The following is a 22,831-nucleotide window of genomic DNA, read 5'->3' on the forward strand; positions in this document are numbered from 1 at the left end:
GTCACAGATTCTTGGTCCAGGCAGGCATATGCTCAGGCTCTTCTCAATCCACAAGGAAAACACCACTATTATTATCTATGCTCTTCTCAATCCACAAGGAAAACACCACTATTATTATCTATGCTCTAATCCACGTGTACAAATCATTGCCATCCATACTCGTCAGATCAGGCCACAAGTAACACAGCATCTACATACACATTTACATTACATGCTTTCGATTCATGAGAACACTTCCAAAAATGCAAATTTGAAGTCAAATTAATCCCAAAATGCTGACAACAGAAGTCACTCAACTGGTGAAATATGTACACATGTATCTATAAATATATGGAATATGTCAAGAGGGTGGGTTCTGTCATGCCCTCTTCACATTAGAGAGAGAAGCCCATTAAGTGGACTTTTTGTTGTTGCTGACTTTCTGGCTCTCTCCAAAAACCATCTCTGATGGATCTCTAAGAATACAAGTATCTCCCATAATCTCCATAATAATGTTTAAATGCCTAGCCCTTAGAAAATGTTGCCTTCCTGGTTGAGAGCCTTCCTTGTGCCTCAACAATAGTATGGTATTATATATGTGAGTTAGCTCGCCATGTAGAGCATATAAATTGATTCAACAATTACGGAAAAGGAGCTTCATTCCAACCTAAACCTTTTGATGAAAGTCCAAAAATAAAAAATCCAACCATACCTCCTGCAAATCGTCCCAGCAGCAGCAGCATCAATTTGTACAGCAAGCCCAAAAAAGAAACGAAAAAAGAAACACCCCAAAAAAAAAGAATTGGACGTGCAGCTTGGTTTCACTGCACAAGCTCGTTAACCCACGCCAAATCTGGAGCGTCGGTTTCGACGGCAGAGATTATCTCATTGCAGCTGCTGCTGGCAGCGGTGGCGGCGGGGTCGGGTTTAACTAAATAGGGATTACATTTGATGTCCGCCGCCTCTGCTTGGCTGATTTGGCTGAGGTTGATTTGGTAGGCGTACCTGGATTTAGGGGTGGAGGGAGCGCTTAGGGATGGCGGGTGCTGCAGCTGCGATAAGAGAGGCCATGCATTCGATGACGGTATAGTCCGGCAAGATTGGACGGACGTCGCATTCGATGACAGCTGCAGGCTATGCAGAGTGGACATCAGTTCTGCCATTGCGCGAGGAGACCCATGAGGAGGTGAAACGCAGGCGTCTTCAAATGCCGGAATAGAGATTGTCGGAACGGACCTCAGCCGGTCCAAGTGACTGCGGTGGGCGGGAACCACCGGCCATGAGGTAACAGATGTATTTGGCGTATGGGATGCCGGAGACAACACTGGCGATGACATTGGTGACAGAGAAGAAGCCGCCGATGAAAGCCCCACCAGGGTCGAGCTCGGAGACGTCGCAGCTCCAATCCAATGGTGGCGGTGGTGCTGTTGGCGGGCGACTGCGCTCTTGCAGGTCGCATCATCCAAGAAAAGCTCCAGCGCCATCGTCCCGTCGAGCGTCCCGGCCAACGCCCTTCGTAACGGCGACCCGTCGTAGGCCCCACCGCTCAGCGCGGCTGCTTTCAGCAGACTCGATCTAGCGGACCCGCCACTACTGCTGCCGCCCCCGCTGCCGGCCGTCGCTGGCGGCGACTCTCCTTCTGCCGGAACCACCCTCAGCTGCTCCGGGGTATGTGCGAAGAAACAGACTCTCCTGCGACAGTTTCTGCCGTCCTTACACGGCTGGGTCCTGTAGCGCGCTGGATGTAGCCAACACTCGAACACGCCGTGCGCGTACTCACAAGCTTCTCCCCTTCTACAGTTGCCCTTTCGGAAGTCTGGGCATGCAGTGCCGGAATAGTGATAACGCCGTGGATCCCTTCGCCGGGCTTTCTCTCCCGGGTGGGCGAACGGACATTCCGTCCAGTCATGGCTGCGCCCCCGCACACATTTCCGCACCTTAAACTCGTACATGCGGAAATCGTCGCAGGAGTACACGTCCAGCGCCGCCCATGAGTCTGCCTGCCACATCTCCTCCTCCCCCTCCTCTTCATCAGCGATGTTGGACGGCAAGAACTTCCGCAGCGCCATAATGGCCTCCGGCAGTGCAGGCGAGCCCACCATACATTCACAATTACAGCACAACCGGTTCGTCGCACCGCAACAAGCAGCAGGATTGAGCACCGGAATGGGAGCCGCAACCCCTTCACTGCCAGAAATTTCAAATTCTCCACCATCTCTGCTCATAGGAGAAGAGCCTCTGCCGCCCAGCTTCGCCGGACTTCGGCCAGCAACCTTATGCTCACCCTTGGGGCTGCAACCAATCTCCGGCGCAACTGAGCTGCCGTGAAACTGCAACATTGCCGGACTGTAGATCAGGCCTCGGCTACCCACGAAAGAACTGACCGGGATATCACCGAAACGGATGGAGCAGGGCAGGTCAGGGGGGTGATCGTCGTCAGCGGCAGTGAAGGAGCTGGTGCTGGAGCTGTCGTAACTGATGGCGCTAGTGGGGGAAGAAAGAGGGGAAGAGCCATGGAAAGCTTGAGGATGATCAAAATGGCTGAAATGTGGAGGGCTATGCATTGGGCTATCAGCAATCAGAGCAGGCATTATAGTACGAAAAAGAAGAACTAAACGCGGCCACGCATCAGAATCAGGGGAGAGACAAGAAGAAGAATAGAAGATGAAAGAAGGAGAAAGGCAAGAAGAGGGCGTTCACAAAGGCACAGTCGACGTGTCAGCCAACAGAATATCCAAGAAATGGAAAAGTCTGGCGAGTCGCCCCCCGTCTCGCCCCCTCCTGCTCAGAGAGAGAGATGTGATGGGAGCTATGCGGCTCGGACTCGTGTAGCCTCTCTTTATTTATTCGTGAATAGTAGCGGTACGTCCTTCACGTGACCCGCCACTTACGATCCGCCACGTTCGCCCTTTCCACGTGATGGCTAAGCCGCAACTTGTCCTTCGTTTGCGTGGGTCAAGCTTCGCGCGTGCTCCCGAGTCCCGACCCCCCCGTTTACGTCGGTTTAACAGAAACTTCTACACTGTATAATAGAATTAGTAATAATAAAATTAAAAACTTATAATCAACTTTAATATATGCACCCCCTAAGCATATTTTGCAGAGCACTCATGCGAGATGGTGGTGCTTGATGTGGTGGTGCTTGATTTCGGAAGGGCTGTTTACACGAATAAATAATTATTATATAAATGGCTTTGAACGTTTTTTTTAGTGCCAACTTTTTTTAAATAAACGTTAGAAAAGTGCTCAAAATACATTGAAAACAACATTGTATATGCTATTTTCAAAGAAATCCCTTTTTTTTGGAGGAGCAAAGCATCAAGCCTCTCATGGTGTTTTCACAATGCTATGACTAAGAATGCACTTGTTTTGCCCCCATCCAACCTAGCATCGTCGTGATGATGAAAACACCATCTTTTCACATTGCAAAGTTAAGGGAGGTGGTGGTGGTCACCCTAGAGTTTTTTCTACTCAAGCCAGATGCTATGGACATAGTTATGTAGAGCAGATACTGTACAACTAGGGAACACCTATTGTGCTCTATATGTAAGAAAAGTTTATTACAATGTTCATGTTCTCTTAATAACTTAAAAATCATTGATGCAAGCATCCTCTCTCTCTCTCTCTCTCTCTCTCTCTCTCTCTCTCTCTCTCTCGATGTAATGTGTTTGATCGTGCACACACACAAGAGAGAGAGAGAGAGAGAACAATGTCTAGGTTCAAGCCCCAATCTTTGCACTTTTGAGTCATCATATGAATTAGATGTGGTTTGTTGGCTTGTCGTAGTTATGGTAAAAGGACCACCCCTCTCTCTCTCTCTCTCTCTCTCTCTCTCTCTCTCTCTCTCTCTCTCTCTCTCTCTATCTTATCCCTTTGAAACCCAAATTCAACAAATGATTTAAGTTCCCACTTTAATATGCATTTCAAAGTGTTGACATTTATTCCCTCAATATACTTGTTTTTAAACACATGAGTCATCATCTCAATTTTCTCACCAACTCTTGCTCCTTCAATTCATAACATAGCATCTTACATAAACTCTTGAAAGTGATGTTGTCCTAATTTCAAACAAAAAATAATATTTTATCATGACCTATTCAAATACTTTATGTCTTTGAATCACTCTACATAATACTTCTTTGTCAAGGCAGTCAATGAAAAGAACCTTTTTGGGCTTATCACACACAAGCAAAAATAAACATGATAAGCACAAAATGGGACCACCCTCTTGAACCGTTCCATTAACCTTATCCATGTTTATATCCTTGTTTGGAAGAGATTAAGTGATGTTGTATCTTATCATTATGAAAACTTTATTGTTAAAATAACCAAAAGTCTGATAGAAGAACAAGCTAAGTTTACAAATTTGAACACAATGGGTCTCTCACTATACATAAGAAATTCATTTAAATTTTTTTATAATTCAAGAGCTCAAAATGTTTCTTTGGGTGTATCAACAATGTAGCAGACAATTGCCAACCCTATTCTCCCTCATTATGATATATAGTATGGCCCTTGTAAGTGAGGCATTGGAATTAGAACAAGATAAACTAGAAATTGTATCACTGAAAACCAAGTTATGGTGCAATGTGAAAACTAATGGTGGATAATGATAATGTGATTAAAAAACGGGGATACAATAATTATTAAGAAAATAAGACCACAAAGTTTAGAGTGAAACAAGCTAGAGCTATACATCTGAAACAACTTTAAAATGCTTTCAAAATCAATGCACTCTAAAATGTTATATAGTGGTTATCATAAAAGACATCTAAGCCCAACTTTAACTCCTACTCTTTCTCTTATATCTACCTCACTTATGTCCACTACCATATTCACATGGCCAATGTCTACAAATTTATCACTCACACCAGTTCTGTTATGAGAATGAATTCATGGAATATTTTATATATTTCCATGTTGTGTACTTTACGGATTCTTAAAAGAACTCATGGAATATTTTTTATTCCCAGGTTTTTTATGTTATGAATTCTCCTATACGGGTTTAGATTGGGACGCCTTTCTAAATCTGGGCGATCGTATCTTACTTCATGCATACGTGGGTGAATCCGTACATGCATGGGAGTATTGGTTGCATCGTCTTATTGATATGAAATTTCATACAGATGTTTATTTTTAATCAATTAATTTATTAATTGATTGGCTTAGTTGATGCAAGTGCAAATCATTGGATCGGATAATGGAGGTGAGCTGGTGTTGTTGGTTAGGAAATATCTTGAGATGACCAAATTTCGAATGTCGACAAATAATATTTGATTTTGTGATAACAAGCGCCATTAATTTATTTGGGCGCTATTCATATTTATTAGCAATGTGTATATGTTAATTGGGACATGTGAAATCTCCCTTATGCATGTATTATTTTTCAAGACATGTGCTTTTCTATAAGGTTCAAGGCTCACACCTTTTAGCTTGCATGCTCAAGAAAGCTATTTTTGAAGAATAGCATTCTTGGACATATTTGTAAAGCATAATATTTTTGAGCCCCAAAAGCTACCCAGGAAATATATTTAAGTATACCAAGAGGAAGCGTGGGCTCACTCTTGTGTGTGGGGGCAAATTGGACCCAACATTGTGTATTGAGTATTTTGTTTGTTTTATTTTTTCTATTTATCTTTAATATTTTATTTATTGCAATCACTATTAAGTGGTTAAGAGCTAAAGGATAAAGAAGTGGAAAAGTTTGGCCAAAGGTTAAATTTTCAATACAAAGCATACAAAGTCTAAGGTTTTACAAGAAAGGTATATTTTTGTCTAATGGGAAACAAAAACCGATAAATCTATTACCGAATGGTCCTTCCAAGGTGGAATATTAGATAATTTAGAAAAAATCTCATATTTTGGGAATCAATAACTCCATTTAATTTTGGATATATCTTAAACATGCCAACTCTAAATTTTTCAGAGATTGTAGATCTAGATTCTACTCTTCAAGATCTTTCTAATGATATGTCACATGAGGGGGTTTTGACAAAATTTTGGACATGATCCCATTTTTCTAATGGGAATGGGATTTTCCCCAAATTATCTAATATAGACTATTACCGAATGGTCCTTCCAAGGTGGAATACCACTTTTTTAATTTGAAAACCACCTGGAAAAACCACCTAAATCCAAAAGTGGTTTTTCTATTTTCATACCCTCTTCCCAATCAGCCACCTCTGATGCATTTCTCCCAACCTGAAGGCTTGAAAACCACCCTCGGCATATTTTCTGGCTTCAATTCATCTCCCCCTCCCTCTTTGAATGGCGCACGGTGACTTTTACATCCTTAGTTACTTAATCAAATTCACTTATGCAATGAGTGATTTGCCTCCCTTTTACAAGCTTTCTTTTATAAAGCTTGGAAACTTTAAAATTGAAAGCTTTAAAAGGTTTTAATTTTTTTTAAAATATTATCTGCACTGCCATTGTCGCCTTCTTTCTCTCTCCTCATGAAACGCCATCACCTTCTTCTCCCTTCTCTCTCTCTTCACGACATGCCATCGCTTCTCTCTTTCTTTGCTGTAAGAACAACATTTAGTTATAAGCTTTAAAAGCTAAGCTTTGTAAAAAAAGCTTACAATCATTTAATTCTCTTTCTTTTCAACCCATAAGCTTTAACATTCTACAAAGCTTAGCGCAAAGAGCCAAACAAAACTTTATTTTGTCAAAGTTTTATAAAATAAAATAAAATCTTGCTTCCTCACTTAAACATCAAGGATTACAATCAAGAGGAGATTTTCGAAGGCTTATGGAGAATTCTTCATTTTTTAGAAACTCTCAATATATTCGTCTCATTTCATATTATCTCAACAATATCAGCTTTGACAAATTGGATACGTTCTCAACTTACATGTGCTAAAGAAAATCAAGGTAATATTATTTCACATTTCTTTTACGACTAACCTATTTTGACTTTCTTTTTGCAAGAACTATTAGTATCTTTCCCAATGACATCCGAATATGCAAAATCCATGACAACTACTACAACTTATGGTTGAATGCCTACATCTCGCATATATTTCTACATGCAATGTGCATCTATTCCAGGCATTACTCCATATATTCAATGATAAACAAGAGGACGAATGGACAAAAATCTAGGCAACGACCACAAATCATGTTATGTCATAATACCCATAGGCACCACGTGTATTTTTCCCAAACATTCAGTTTTGTCAACTTATGGAACTGCACGGAATTATTCGTGGTGGGTATAGAATAGACGATGATACCACTATATATCGTGAACATTTTTTTGATCACTTATGTTTCCTATAATCCATCATTTCCCTATGGAAACAAATGTTTTTTAGAGGATTGTAGACTCATTTTGTCACCCATAACCCAGGCACATCATAACTTTTTGCTCCGACTATATAATATTTTATCAACTCTTTACTGGCGCCGTTGTCACCTTCTTTGTCTCTCCTCATGAAACTCCATCACCTTCTTCTCCCTTCTCTCTCTCTCTTCACGGGATGCCATCGCTTCTCTCTTTCTTTGCTGCTGTAAGAACAACATTTATTTCTAAGCTTTAAAAGCTTTGCTATTATTAAAAGCTTTATAAAAAAAGCTTACAATCATTTAATTCTCTTTCTTTTCAACCCATAAGCTTTAACATTCTACAAAGCTTAGCGCAAAGAGCCAAACAAAACTTTATTTTGTCAAAGTTTTATAAAATAAAATAAAATCTTGCTTCCTCATAATTAAACATCAAGGATTACAATCAAGAGGAGATTTTTGAAGGCTTATGGAGAATTCTTCATTTTTTAGAAACTCTCAATATATTCGTCTCATCTCATATTATCTCAACAATATCAGCTTTGACAAATTGGATACGTTCTCAACTTACATGTGCTATATAAAATCAAGGTAATATTATTTCACATTTCTTTTACGACTAACCTATTTTGACTTTCTTTTTGCTAGAACTATTAGTATCTTTCCTAATGACTAATCTGAATCTGCAAAATCCATGACAACTACTACAACTTATGGTTGAATGCCTGCATCTCGCATATATTTCTACATGCAATGTACATCTATTCCAGGCATTACTCCATATATTCAATGATAAACAAGAGGACGAATGGACAAAACTCTAGGCAAATGACCACAAATCATGTTATGTCATAATACCCATGGGCACCATGTGTATTTTTCCCAAACATTCAGTTTTGTCTACTTATGGAACTGCACGAAATTATTCGTGGTGGGTATAGAATAGAAGACGATACCACTATATCGTGAACATTTTCTTGATCACTTATGTTTCCTATAATCCATCATTTCCCTATGGAAACAAATGTTTTTTAGAGGATTGTAGACTCATTTTGTCACCCATAACCCAAGCACATCATAACTTTTTACTCCGACTATATAATATTTTATCAACTCTTTACTGTCATTGTCGCCTTCTTTCTCTCTCCTCATTAAATGCCATCACCTTCTTCTCCCTTCTCTCTCTCTTCATGGGATGCCATCGCTTCTCTCTTTCTTTGCTGTAAGAACAACATTTATTTCTAAGCTTTAAAAGCTTTGCTATTATTTAAAGCTTTGTAAAAAAAGCTTACAATCATTTAATTCTCTTTCTTTTCAACCCATAAGCTTTAACATTCTACAAAGCTTAGCGCGGCAAAGAGCCAAACAAAACTTTATTTTATCAAAGTTTTATAAAACAAAATAAAATCTTGCTTCCTCACAATTAAACATCAAGGATTACAATCAAGAGGAGATTTTTGAAGGCTTATGGAGAATTCTTCATTTTTTAGAAACTCTCAATATATTCGTCTCATCTCATATTATCTCAACAATATCAGCTTTGACAAATTGGATACGTTCTCAACTTACATGTGCTAAATAAAATCAAGGTAATATTATTTCACATGTCTTTTACGACTAGCCTATTTTGACTTTCTTTTTGCTAGAACTATTAGTATCTTTCCCAATGACTAATCCGAATCTGCAAAATCCATGACAACTACTACAACTTATGGTTGAATGTGTGCATCTCGCATATATTTCTACATGCAATGTACATCTATTCTAGGCATTACTCCATATATTCAATGATAAACAAGAGGACGAATGGACAAAAATCTAGGCAATGACCACAGATCATGTTATGTCATAATACCCATGGGCACCACGTGTATTTTTCCCAAACATTCAGTTTTGTCAACTGATGAAACTGCACAGAATTATTTGTGGTGGGTGTAGAGTAGAAGACGATACCACTATATATCGTGAACATTTTTTTGATCACTTATGTTTCCTATAATCCATCATTTCCCTATGGAAACAAATGTTTTTAGAGGATTGTAGACTCATTTTGTCACCCATAACCCAGGCACATCATAACTTTTTGCTCTGACTATATAATATATCAACTCTTTACTTAATATATTCATATATTTGTAACTTTTTCTTTTCATTACCTCATTACACTGAATTAGACAACCATAACGAAAGGCAATGTTTGTCATTGATATTTAATCAAGTTTAAAGGACACCCCATCGAAGATTCTCAATGGTTAACTGATCATGCCCTCGCTGCCTATTATGTCTTATAAGGATACTAGCCCATGATTATTATTGATGACTTTGTGACAACTAAGGATAGTTTCTTGTCACCCTCAGAGCATGTTATGAGGATAAATTCATGGAATATTTAATATATTCCCATGTGTAATTTATGGATTCTTAAAAGAACTCATGTAATATTTTATTCTTGGGTTTTTTATTTTATGAATTCTCCTAGACAGGTTTAGATTGGGATGCCTTTCTAAATCCAAGCGATCGTAGCTTACTTTACGCATACACGGGTGAATTTGTACATGTGTGAAAGTATTGGTTGCATCATCTTATCGATATAAAATATAAAATTTCATATGGATGTTTATTTTTAATCAATTAATCTATTAATTGATTATCTTAGTTAATGTAAGTGTAAATCATTGAACCGGATAATGGAGGCGAGCTGGTGTTGGTGAGGAAATATCTTGAGAGATGACCAAATTTTGAATGTCGACAAATAATATTTGATTGTGTGACAACAAGCGCCATTAATTTAATTGGATGCTATTTATATTTATTAGCAATGTGTATATGTTAATTCGGACATGTGAAAGCTTCCTTGTGAATATTTTATTTTTTAGACAGGTGTACTTTTATAGGCTCACACTTGTTTTTAAAGAAGCCTAGCTTGCACACTCAAGAAAGCTATTTTTGAAGCAATCTACTTTTGAAGAATACCATTCTTGAAGAAGTCAACATATTTGTAAAGCATACTATTTTTGAGCCCCAAAATCTACCCATGAAATATATTTAAATACACCAAGAGGAAGCGTGGGCTCACTCTTGTGTGTGTGGGGGCAAATTGGACCCAATGTTGTGTATTGAGCATTTTGTTTGTTCTATTTAACGTCAATATTCTATTTATTGCAATCACTATTATGGGTTCATGTCAACCCCCCACAACAGGGTCGAAACCCTATAATTTCTCACATTCTATGTTCGTAAACTCAAGAACAAATAAATAAGAGCCTCATTTGCGAATATATCGCTTCACCTTCTTCTTTGTTCGCCAAGCTCAAGATTCTCAAGGTACTTATGTGCCATATTAATATTATTCATCTGCATTCTCTTTAAGTGCACTTTCATTGTTTTCAGATGATATATCTAAGTATGAGATAAAAAAGCACAAAATCCATTTCATGCATGGTAGCCACTCCTTGTGGTGATCTAGATAAATACATTTACTATTTGAGAGTATTTCCTTAAAGTGATTGATGTAACTTTTAAGCTTTTCAGTTAAAACCTTGTTTAGCACTAGCCCATACACAAGATTCTTTAGATGAACCAAGCCATTCAAATAATGAGTTTTATTGGTAAATTAAATAAATCTATGATGTCCTCTTCATATATATAACTCTAAATTTATATCAATGTTAAAGTCATTGTTTTATTGTTGAGAATAGATCTCTGATGTCCTCTTCATATAACTCTAAATTTGTATCGATGTCAAAGTCACTTAGAACATGTTTAAGATTCTATCATTCTACACTTCTTTTAATAAATGTGGTACTTGCAACCCAAGCATCAAATGTTATCTTTCTTATTCCAGCCATTAGCAAAACATGGGGCTAAAAAACAAATTACAAATCTCTTCCTTTTACTATATATTCTCTCTCTCTCTCTCAAGTGGGCATAGGGCAAGCGAGCTTCTACCATGTGCATATAGCACCACTAACCACTTGGTAACACTCGAAATGCTCATGGAGGCTAGTAGATTGGATGTGGTAAAGGATTATATTATTACTTTATGGATTTCAAGAAAGCCTTGAAATGGTCCTAAGAAACAATGTTTGGAAAAGGATTGAGTCCCACCATAGCTTATTGCTTTGCCACTACACATATTATTACTTTATGGATTTCAATAAAGCTTTGACATGGTCCCAAGGAGGTCCCAAGGAGGTCCCAAGAAACAATGTTTGGAAAAGGATCGAGTCCCACCACTGCTTAATGATTTCCACTACATATATCTATGAACATTTGAAATGTCGTATTTGAAATGTCGTGTGCATATGAGAGATGGTATTTCAAAAAAACTTAGTTGTGACATTCGAGTGAAACGGGGCTTCCCTCTCTCACTGACCTTTTTGGACTTTGCATCATTGATAGGTTGGAAGAAATGGTATTAGAACTTTTTCAATAAGAAAATATATTGGGGCACATATTGGAAATGCAGTTGCCATCCTCCTCTTATATGTAGATCATTAGAGAATGCTTAAAAGCTTATGAATATTTTAGAAGACTTTTGCATACATAGTGGGAACTAATGATGATCAATGTATAAAAGACCAAAATCATGCTTGCCAAAACCATCAAACGATCTCCACCCCTTAGAACTTCACAAAAATTATCCCCTATGGAAGTAGTGAGGATACCTTAAAATACCTTGGTATGGTACCTTGGTACAAAGCTAGAGATGGATGATGGACAATAAATGGATGGTTTGCTTGATGGGATGCTTTACACCTTCTTAGTGATGCATCTATTAATCCATTTGCAAACAAAGCTTCCCTTCATAACCAGGGTAGAGGGTCCAAAATTGTTTGATGAGGGTAGAGGGCCCAAATTGTGATCAGGATAGAGGGTCAAAATTGTGATGAGGGTAGAGGGCCCAAAATTGTGATGAGGGTAGAGGGCCCAAAAATTGTGATGTGGGTAGAGGGCCCAAAATGTGATGAGGGTAGAGGTCCCAAAATCAAAATGTGATGAGGGTAGAGGTCCCAAAATCAAAATGAGTAGACCGAAAGAAAATAGACAACCCATGCAATGAGGAAAAAGTTTGTGCCAAGTCAAGTCAAAGACAATAAAATCACTAAAAAGAAGAAAATTGAAAGGGAAAGAAAAGGTCTACAAACTTGTGTAGGTACTACTTCTCTCTCCCCTCATGGTCAATGAAGCTAAAAAATATTGGTTTTGATGATAGGTATCCTCTCTCATCTTGCATTCCTCTCCTCTTGAGTTCCAATTTCACATGATGGGAATTAGAAAAACTTGGTTTTAATAGGTATCGTCGTGATGCTAGAAAATATCATTTTTATAGGTATCATCTCCCCTTGAGTTCCCATAACATGTGTTCCCTTTTCTCCTCCTCCTCCTTCTTTGCTCTCTCTCTCTCTCTCTCTCTCTCTCTCTCTCTCTCTCTCTCTCTCTCTCTCTCTCTCTCTCTCTCTCTCTCGCTCACATCCATCTTGAATCTTACAAAGTGGTCATATTGTTTATTTTATCAAAGTAATTTTGCTATAACAAGTGTGGAGCCATACTTGAATTAGGGTGCTTCCTATATCATTTCTTACATGTCCTTCACAGGCACAATTGTACCCAAAACACATGGATTTCTTGTTGCACTTTTTGTGCCCCCATTTCTTGGGGGAGGGAGGTTGGGATAGGGGGGATTCATTGTTAAATATCAATGCTCCTTCCTCATATTGTATTGTCTACCCTGCCCTGACATTACAAGGCCCAAAGATGAGCTCGGATGGTTGTGGAAAGTGGGGAAATAGCTATGCAGTATCAATTTCATCTTTATGGGGGCTGAGTCTACACAGCAATGGTGGCGTCGGCTATGACTGCAGGCCTACGTGGTCATGTCATGGCTACCCCGCTTACACACACACGCACACACACGACCAGCCCCTTCTCCACACAGTTCATCAGTCATCATCATTGTGAGTGTACTCCCCATACATCCTTCATCTTAGTAGTTCTAGATCAGTAATTGAAGCTCCCTAGCCTCCTACTCTAGCAGACATCCTCCGTCTTAGCAGTTCCAGATCAGTCACATTGAATCTTCCTTCACAGGAATACATGGGTGTGGGGCTTCGTCATCTATTGTATCATTTCCTCAATAATATAATGTTCTTCTCTATCTCTGTTATTGTGCAATTTGAGTTTTTAAACTTTTATATGATGTGAAAGATCCTAGTTCTTGTGGATGTTCTCTTATATACACCACGTATCCTCTTACTTTCACCTTATAGATATGTAACATAGCACCTTAATATATGAAGGAGTTTGTTTTCTATATTTGAGGGACATAGATGCTGTTTACATGCAAGAGGGGAATAAATAAATAGTTTGAGGGACATAGATGCTGTTTACATGCAAGAGGGGAATAAATAAATAGTTATTTAATTTTATTTCTTGTATGTGAACATAAAAAAAGGATTTTAAATCCAAAATCCAAATATGTGTACTTACAAAAATGGGTTAAACAATTATGTTAAATTGTAAAAATTGAAAACAATGATACTTTGAAAAGATGTTGCACTGCTATATGGATTTTTAAGTAGTGACCCCCCAAAGTGTCCCTTCTCTCTCTCTCTCTCTCTCTCTCTCTCTCTCTCTCTCTCTCTCTCTCTCTCTCTCTCTCCCCCCGAGTTCAATGTCCCTCTCTCTTTTGAAAATTTAGGTCCCTATCTCTCTGACCTATTGTGTTTCTTACTTTATATTATTATTTTCCTTAAATTCTATCCAATTTATGATTTTTGAATCAAGTCATAGACAAATTCATAGGTGTCCTTCCTTCATAATGTAACATACACAAAACAATATCTCTTACATCTAAATACACTTTGTGCTTGTTATGTTCCTTGGCATTCACCATCCATTGTGTGTGTGTGTGTGTGAGAGAGAGAGAGAGAGAGAGAGAGAGAGAGAGAGAGGGGGGAGGGCTTGAGGAGTACTAAAAGTTTTATCTCATGTCATTTAATTTTTCATAAGAATGGAAAGGATAAAATCAATAACTAGGAGGGTAGATTTTGAGACACAAACAAGAAGCACAAGAAAAGGAGGTCAAGAGCAAAGACCAAGGACATCATTCACCCAAGATCTCAACGTAAAGAAAAGTGTCATAATTGGTATTTGAGCACTTTAGAAAATAAAAAGGAAAGTAGTGGGAATAGGATCCTAAAATTGTAATTTTCAAGGATTGTTCTTGAAAGACATGTCAAAAAGATTTGGAATGAACAAAAAATAATCTTGATAGGTTTTAATCTGCCATTGAGATTTTAGAGCTAAATAATACATAAGATTTTTGATAGCTACTAGTTCTTCCTCTTTGAGTTCAACACATGATAGCTTCACAAACAGCTTACCCTTGTGAGAAGACTTGATAAACTTGGTGATCTCATTTTTTTATAACATATATGCAAGAGATTAAGTAAAAAGTTGAAACCAATATAATGTAAACAATATAGTATAAAAAATATATATCCAAAAAAATAAGTAGCAATTTAAAACTAATATTGTAAACAATATCAATAGAAGATTTTTGATAAGAATAACTTGAAATGGGAGAAAAGCAAAAAAAATATAGCTTGATATCTTATAAGGTGCCAAAGTACTAGATAATATTAGTGGTATAATAACAAGTTTTGAGAAAAAAGAGGTGCGAACTTTATGATGTTCAAGATGCATTCAAAGAATTTCCCTCCCTTTCAAGTATAATAACAAGTCTTGATGACAAGTATAATAACAAGTCTTAATAAGTATAATAACAAGTATTAAAAAATAAGAGGTGCCAACTTTATGATATTCAAGTTGCATTCAAAACATTTCCCTCCCTTTCAATTTTCTACCTAGTTAACCAGCTTGTAGTTAAGAGGTTCAAATCTAGGAGGCCCATAGAGTGAGCTGGACTTTGAAGTCCATAATTGCACACATTCCCAATTCCTATTGTCTTTCAAAGAGAGAGAAATAGAAAGGGTCCTTTTGAAAGAGAAAATAGAAAGGGTGCTTTAGGGGACATCCCAGGCCCCCCAAATAATGGTCACAAATCCAAAACTTAAAGGAATTGACAAAAAAACACCCTTTTCACACTTTATGGATGAATAATCTCTTTAGTTAGAATCAAGCCTTGGCTAACAGAGGGCTTTAAGGAGGAAATAGTGTTCCTCGTTAGGTCTTTAAAAAGACATCAATCCATTGTATTTTGGTTTGATAAGGTTGAGATATTCTCCTATTTGCATCCTAAGGTGCTTACAAGACAATTGTTATAGTTGTTGGGACAATGGAAAGAGGCAAGGATATTCCTTATTATGAACACATGGTTGGCAAAAGTGCTTACAAGAGACAATTGTTGGGACAATGGAAAGAGGCAAGGATGTTCCTTTATGAACACAGGATTGGTGCTATTATAAAATATCAAATTGTAAAAAGAAATTTTAGGATTGTGTAGATTGGTTCCATGCCACCTAAAAGTTTAATTCAGAAAATTACAATTCTTGCTAGTAGGCTTGTGACCTATCAGAGGCATACACATGCGTGTAGTCAGTTAGTTTCCAAGATTATCATACTTTTATTTTTTTCTCCCCTTTTCTTTCTTGAAAACTATCTCAACATCCTTCATTGTATCGATATAAATTTTTTTTGTATATGTTAAGAATGCAAGCTCAATGGATCTTGAATGATGGGTAGCTTTATGATACAACAAGATGCTGAGAGTTAAATTCCCAGAACACCATCATCATCATGAGGCATTTACAGATGCTAGTTGTGTTGGGTAGATATGTACACATATAGGAACAATAACATAGCTAGCGTGTGATTTCATATCAGTAGTTGTGTAAGCCACATGTGAATGTGAGCTAGTCAAGTGTTCTCAGAGCAAAAATAGGATCTAGAAACATTTTTTATTATGGAGTTGATTGGAAGACATATACACACTAATTGAAAGCTTTAGCCCATGCCTCATTATGTTCTCCATATATTTGTGAAGTGATTGAAAGAAATTTAGTGTGTTAATTAAGATCAATTAAGTGGATATTTACTAACAATCAAGATGCCAATGGAAGTTGCAGTTTCTTCTCTCAAGTTAGTATCAAAGTGGAAGGTCTAGGGCTTCAACACTTGTTCTAGGTAAAGTTCATGACCTACTCCACATCTTTGAGCTTGGTATGAGGATATGTGAGCTACTAAAAGGCTCCAAATTCCTACAGCTAGTAGCAAGGCCAATCACATCAAAACAACAACAACCCCAATAGAGCAACAATCTTCAAACATGGAAATGGATATGACTTCACATGTAGGGGTACCTCTAGAGGAAGAGGTTCTTGGAATAACCAGCCAAGAAATCAAAACTCTAGATGCTTTTACTGTAGGAAGTAGGGCTGCATGTAGAAACAATGTTGAAAGAAGTAAGAGGATGCCAAAAATGGCAAAGTGCAGGGTACATCACAATAAGTGGCAAGGATGCTTGAACATTTGTTTACTATGACGGATAGCATGGGTTCAACCATTATTGATGATGCACATGATGACATACGGTATGTGGACTCTAGAGCTTCAAATCATACAACTGTGTATGGTGAATGGTTTCATGAGCCTATAACTATTAGAGGCTACGTATCTATGGGTGATGGCACTGCTCACTCAATTATGCATGTTGGGAAAGTACCTTTAAAATTGCAAGATGGAAAGGTTAATCACTTAAGTGATTAATGGCACCACTCACTCAATTATGCATGTTAGGAAAGTACCTTTAAAGTTGCAAGATGGAAAGGTTAATTACTTAAGTGATGTGCTTTAAAGAATCTTGTGTCAATGGGTCAAATGGTTGAGTAATGGTTGTATGTGTGGTTTAATTGAGAATGGATGTTTTTTGGAAGATTTTAGAAACAAGTGTGCATGCTTATCAATAAAAGGCAAGAAGCATTATAGGTTGTTTACATTGGATGTTAGTACATGCCAAAAGTGAAATATGCTTTGTTTACAAATGATAAGTGTCACTTTTGACATGGTGATGTGGCACAAAAGGATTGGTCATGTGAACATTGAGAGGTTGAAGAATATACATGCAAAAGGCATAGTGAAAGGATTGCCAAAGTTGATGGTACACACATGATGTATGCAGGAATTGGTAGATTGCTAAGCAAGCTAGGCATCCTTTTATAAAGAATGGAAATGTAATCATGGAGGCTATATGTATAGATGCATGGAAGCCTACATAGATAACTTTTCTTAATGATTCTCATTAGTATGTGTCTTTTATAGATGACCATACAAGGGAGGTATGGGCATATTTCATGAAGGAGAGAATAGTGAAGTATTTTGACATTTTTAAAATTTAAGGCCCTTGTTGAGAAGAAAAAGTGATGTATGTCAAATGTCTAAGGTTAGATGGAGGTGGTAAGTAAATCTCTAATGAGTTCTATGCAATAAAGATAACTTACATGCAGGTACACACCTTAGCAAAATGGAGTTGCTGAGAGGAAGAATAGACATACTAAAGCGATTGCAAAAGCCATGATGAATGAAAGGAATGTAGCTCATCATTATAGGGTGGAAGCCCTACAAATGGCAATGTCCTTAATTAATAGAACACCCACAGTGGTGATACATGGTTTAGCTCCTCTCAGCAAGAGAGTTTTATGGCATATGTACGTCACTTAAAAGTTTTTGGATGTGTGGTTAATGTGCATGTGCCTAATGAAAAGAGGTATAATCTTGACCCTAAGGTAGAGGTGTGTATTCATTAGAAATTAACTTCATCGAAAAGGCTTGAACCAAAGGAGGAGGATAATTTGTCAAGGGATAATTTGGATGATGGTGTGGTTGGATGAAAAGCTACACAACATACAGCTACTATGTTAAGATGACAAGATTAATTAGGTGTGGGTCTGTTGGATGAGGGAGAAGATGCTATGCACACTTATATAGACACACACACGCACACGCACACGCACATGAACACACATGCACATGTACATGCACATGCATGCACGCATATGTACACACATGCACACACACGCACACGCGCACACACACACACACACAGAGTCAAATTGAGCTCAAAGAATAAGAGAGACCAGAAGCAAAGCTAGAAAGTACTCGATGATAAGAAATGAGTGGAATACAAGAGTACAAATAGAAGCCCTATCCTAGGGCTAATATGGCTAACACACACACGAGTGTATTCACACGAGGAAAAAACCCTTGCCAGCCACGGTAAAAAGTGCCCGTGTGTAGGGCTATTAACACCAAGGACTTCCAGGCTAACAAACCCCCCTAAAGTGAATGGTGTGAATGTGTACAAGGTGTAGCAGACTATCGTGAAAGAGTTTTGGTAAGCTCATCTGCTACATTGGCCTATGTAGGCATATAGGTCAAGGCAATCTCTCTTGCATGGAGCCTATCCTGACATAATGATAATACACCTGAATGTGCTGTGTCTGCGTAACTACATATGCGCTCTAGCTATCAGTGATTAAATGGTGGTAGAAGACAACTGTCCAATACTAAGATCTGCCAATAGACGGCGGAGCCATACACATTCCATAATAGCTATGAATGTTATGTTGTACTCAGCTTCACAACATGAAGTGGCTATCTACTATTGGAAATAGTTACCATTGTTAGACACCTTAGTGTTATAACATCATGCCCAATAGCTTGTGGAGGTGGCAAGCATAAAGAAAACGCATTTCTGTTTCATTGCACGTGCCAATGCGAAAGCTAGGGCAATGTTGAAATCTACTCAACTGTGACACTGCATACTGAGTTTCAAGATGGGTATTGCATATATAATAAGGCATTCGACAATTTTTTGATAAGGGTAAGCATCAAAAGCTTCATTGGAGGTAGGAGGATGCCCCCTTTAATTGCTATCGACAACTGGATACTTAAATAGTACAAAAGTTCAATGTCTGAACATCAAATGCATGTTGTAATTTTTTTGAGCAAATTGTCAAGGCTAATTTTGCTAAATTTGTTGAATGTCAACCAGTGTATGTCAGCCAGCATCAGAGCAGAAGGTTGTTTGTATGAATGTTGTCAGGGGGAGATCACAATGGCTGCATCCTCTTCAATTAACACATCACCTATGGAATTAGAGCAATATGGGAAAGTTGGGTTGCTGAATTTGATTGGCAGTCACGTGAGGTGATCCATAGGTGGTGAGTTGGTAATCCTCATGAGGTGAGATTAGTCATCACATGAAAGCGATTCATGAGCTCAACGATCTATGAGGTGGGATAGTGAGGCGATCCATAAGTTGGGATCATCATCATGGTGTGATCCATGAGATGGGATCGTCATCATGAGTGTGATCTCTGAGATGGGATCATGAGGTCAGCATCATCAATCCGTGAGGTCAGTGATCTATGAGGTGAGATCGTGAGGCGATCCATGAGTGTGACCTATGAGATGGGATTGTGAGGTCAATCATAAATCCTCCGTGCGGTCATAGTTAGCAAGATCTATGAGGTGATATCGTGAGTTAGTCCATGAGGAGGAATCGTAGGTGGGATCATGAGGTGATCCGTGAGGTGGGATCATAAAAAGGTGATCTATGAGGTGAATTGATGATACGTGAGGTGGGATCATGAAGTGATATGTGAAATGGGATCACTGTGAGGTATAATTCATAAGGTGGGATCATGAGGTGATTCGTGAGATGGGATCATGAGAAGGCGATCTGTGAAGTGGGATCGTGAGGTTATCAAAAATTGTGAGATCATCTACAATCAGACTAAGAAATGATTCCTAAAGCAACCAAAGACTCAAAAGCGATCTGTGAGGTGAGTTGCTTTGGCAGAGATAAGGCTCCATGTGTGAGAAGCAACTGTAGTAGATCAAAACAACAAAACTCATGGAAAGGGATCATCGTATATAAGGGGTATTATTGCTATAGTCAAGGTCATGTCAAAGAACCTATGGAATTAAAGTCGACTGCTCTTAGCAGAAAGGAGGAAGATTAGCACTAGTTAGCACATTAGTTTCTTAATCCTAATTTAGAGCTCCATTAATTACACTTACATAGTGCCATTTTCTTTTCTTTAGTGCCAATCTTTCTTCCTTCTCTTAGCAGAAGTTAGGAAGATTAGCACTAATTAGCACATTAGTTTCTTAATCCTAATTTAGAGCTCCATTAATTACACTTACATAGTGCCATTTTCTTTTCTTTAGTGCCAATCTTTCTTCCTTTTTCTTTGTTCATTTTGATTCAAACATCACTTTCTCTCTTTCTTAGTTGAAAACCATCACTTTCTTTGATTCAAACATCACTTTCTCTCTTTCTTAGTTGAAAACCATCATCCCTCTCTCTCTATATAAAATTTCTCTCTTTTTCAATTAAAAATCACCATCTCTCTCTTTTGCTTCCCTCTCCCTTATCCCTTTCTTTGTGTGTTTTTTTAAATGGTTTAATGCACTACCTAATGTAGAAATCTTTGAAGTCTAATGCATAATTTAATGCACTACTACCTTGATAAAACTAAAAAACTAATGATTAGAATCCTACCAACACTCACACAAACAATTATGTATAAAATCTCAAGAAGAATCATACACACACTAACTATAATAATTAAGTAAAAGCATACACACACTAACTAATATTAACAATAATTATGCAAAAATCATAACCACCACAACATATTTAACAAAAAATCCTTTCTAATTCTCCTTTCAACCAAATCAAACTCCACATTAGATCTTTACCCAACACAACAACACATGCAACCGACCGGATCTTTCACCAAATGCCAATAAGAAAAACAAGCTTTACATAAGAGTCTAATTAAACATGCTAAGGTAAAGCAACCATGCTTCCTAAGCAATGGTGCCAATGGAAAGTGTTGGTGAGGGAAATGATCGCTTATTCCCCTAGCAACCTATTGAGAGTCTTTGGCTATGTACACAGCATACACCAGGCGAATATGAATCCAACACAAAATAGACATAGCACACATGCCACTGAAAACTACTACACTTATTGCCTAATGAACAGTGCAAGAATACGGTGGCTTAATAGATAACTCTACCGAGACCATAACATATGAAACAAAAATGAATACACAAAGACATAGAAGGAGGACGCATGTACAGAAGAGAGAACAAAAAGGAATAGTCTTGCTTATTTCAAAAAGGAATATGATACAATCGGTAGCCAACCTTTATAAAGTTCAAGATCCATCCGTTTATACTTCCTGTTTGCAGTATCCATCGGTGTTGTGATTCCCTTGGTGATAAGATGCGCCGGCTGGGTGTGTTAAGGAAGCGCCGTTCAAAGTAACAAAGTACTGTAGGTACCATTCAGCTGGCCTTGGCAATTGGTGGTGCTGACATGCAGCTATCTGGCTGCTACTACCGCAGCACTATCCCATGGCATAGGCTAACATGGGCACACTCGGTGGGTCGGATTCCCAATCCAACCACTCGAACCTAAAAAGTTACAGTCTTCCAGAATGTTAGATGACTTTTAGCCTCTAGGTGAGTTCTGATTACAGCTTGTAGAGGCATGATTGATGGTTTCTGGTTTAGCACTTTTAGTGGGGCCAGATCTTGAATCTTGTGGTGGTAGGCTAATCCTAGCCTTTGATGTGGAAGGGCGGGTCCAAAAGGCGAAAGATGAAGAACGCCTTCCACAAGATGAATTCCAAGGATTGATTTCCGAAAGCAGACTTCCGCGCGAAAAAGTCTGGGGTAGTATTGGCTTCTTCCCAGTGTGCTTACCTTAAGTTCCTTGTTGTGGGCAAGGATCTTGTTGCTATTGTGGTTGTTGGTCTGGTTTTACTCTTTGTAAGACATCATCATGGTGATTAGCCGATCATGCAGCTGGTCATAGTTCTTCTAGAGAGCCATGGCATAATCATTTAGTGATTCCAACAGTTGTATCTTTTTCATGTCAATAGGTGTCTCCGAATTTAATTCTGCCCGGTCTTTAGAGTGCAAAGGAATTCTCTCTTTGGGCTAAGGTGAGGATGGATCTTACTCTTCTAGTGGTATCTCGACTATACCTGTAGTAGCATTGACATGGGAGGCAAAGGAGCTGCCCATGATCCTTGAATATTAGCCCTCCAACTTTCAGGATGCTTGCTTCTTTGGTCTCTTACTATAGAGTAACCTCTCTTGCCACTAGAGCCATTGCTATCCCACGCTTCAATGCCATGAAAACTAGCCCCACCTCGTGGCAAATCGCCATAGCCAGAAGGGATCCTTTGGATCCCACCCTCTGATCTCCAGTCCTTGCCTGATGCTGAGCAGAACTACTCAACCACACATAGAGAGGCCCTTGGCATGATCTACTCATTCACCAAGTTTCACCACTAGGTAATAAGTTTACCTTTCATGTGGATCACTCCACTTTGTTGTATTTGGTCAATAAGCAGAGTCTAATAGACAAACTAGATAAATGGATGCTAATCCTCTGTGAATTCGAGTTCACAATAGTGCACACCCCGGGCGCCAATCATACAGTGGCATATTATCTATCCGATTGGGATCTGATTAAGCCCCAAGCTAAGTAGCGGATTACCTACCGAATGCTGAGCTGTTC

General features: G+C 38.5%; 1 protein-coding gene across 1 annotated transcript; it reads right to left on the minus strand.

Annotated features, from left to right (window-relative positions):
* Positions 1 to 241: 241 nt before the first annotated feature.
* On the minus strand, positions 242 to 2,777 carry LOC147616104 (uncharacterized). Its single transcript, XM_086778746.1, has one exon. It carries the CDS (start codon positions 2,568 to 2,570, stop codon positions 801 to 803), a length of 1,770 nt encoding a protein of 589 aa, XP_086634872.1. The 5' UTR covers positions 2,571 to 2,777; the 3' UTR covers positions 242 to 800.
* Between the last annotated feature and the right edge of the window lie 20,054 nt (positions 2,778 to 22,831).

The sequence above is a fragment of the Cibotium barometz genome, chromosome 39 (genome assembly GCF_041138505.1).
Source record: "Cibotium barometz isolate CiBa-2024 chromosome 39, ASM4113850v1, whole genome shotgun sequence".
NCBI classification, from domain to species: domain Eukaryota; kingdom Viridiplantae; phylum Streptophyta; class Polypodiopsida; order Cyatheales; family Cibotiaceae; genus Cibotium; species Cibotium barometz.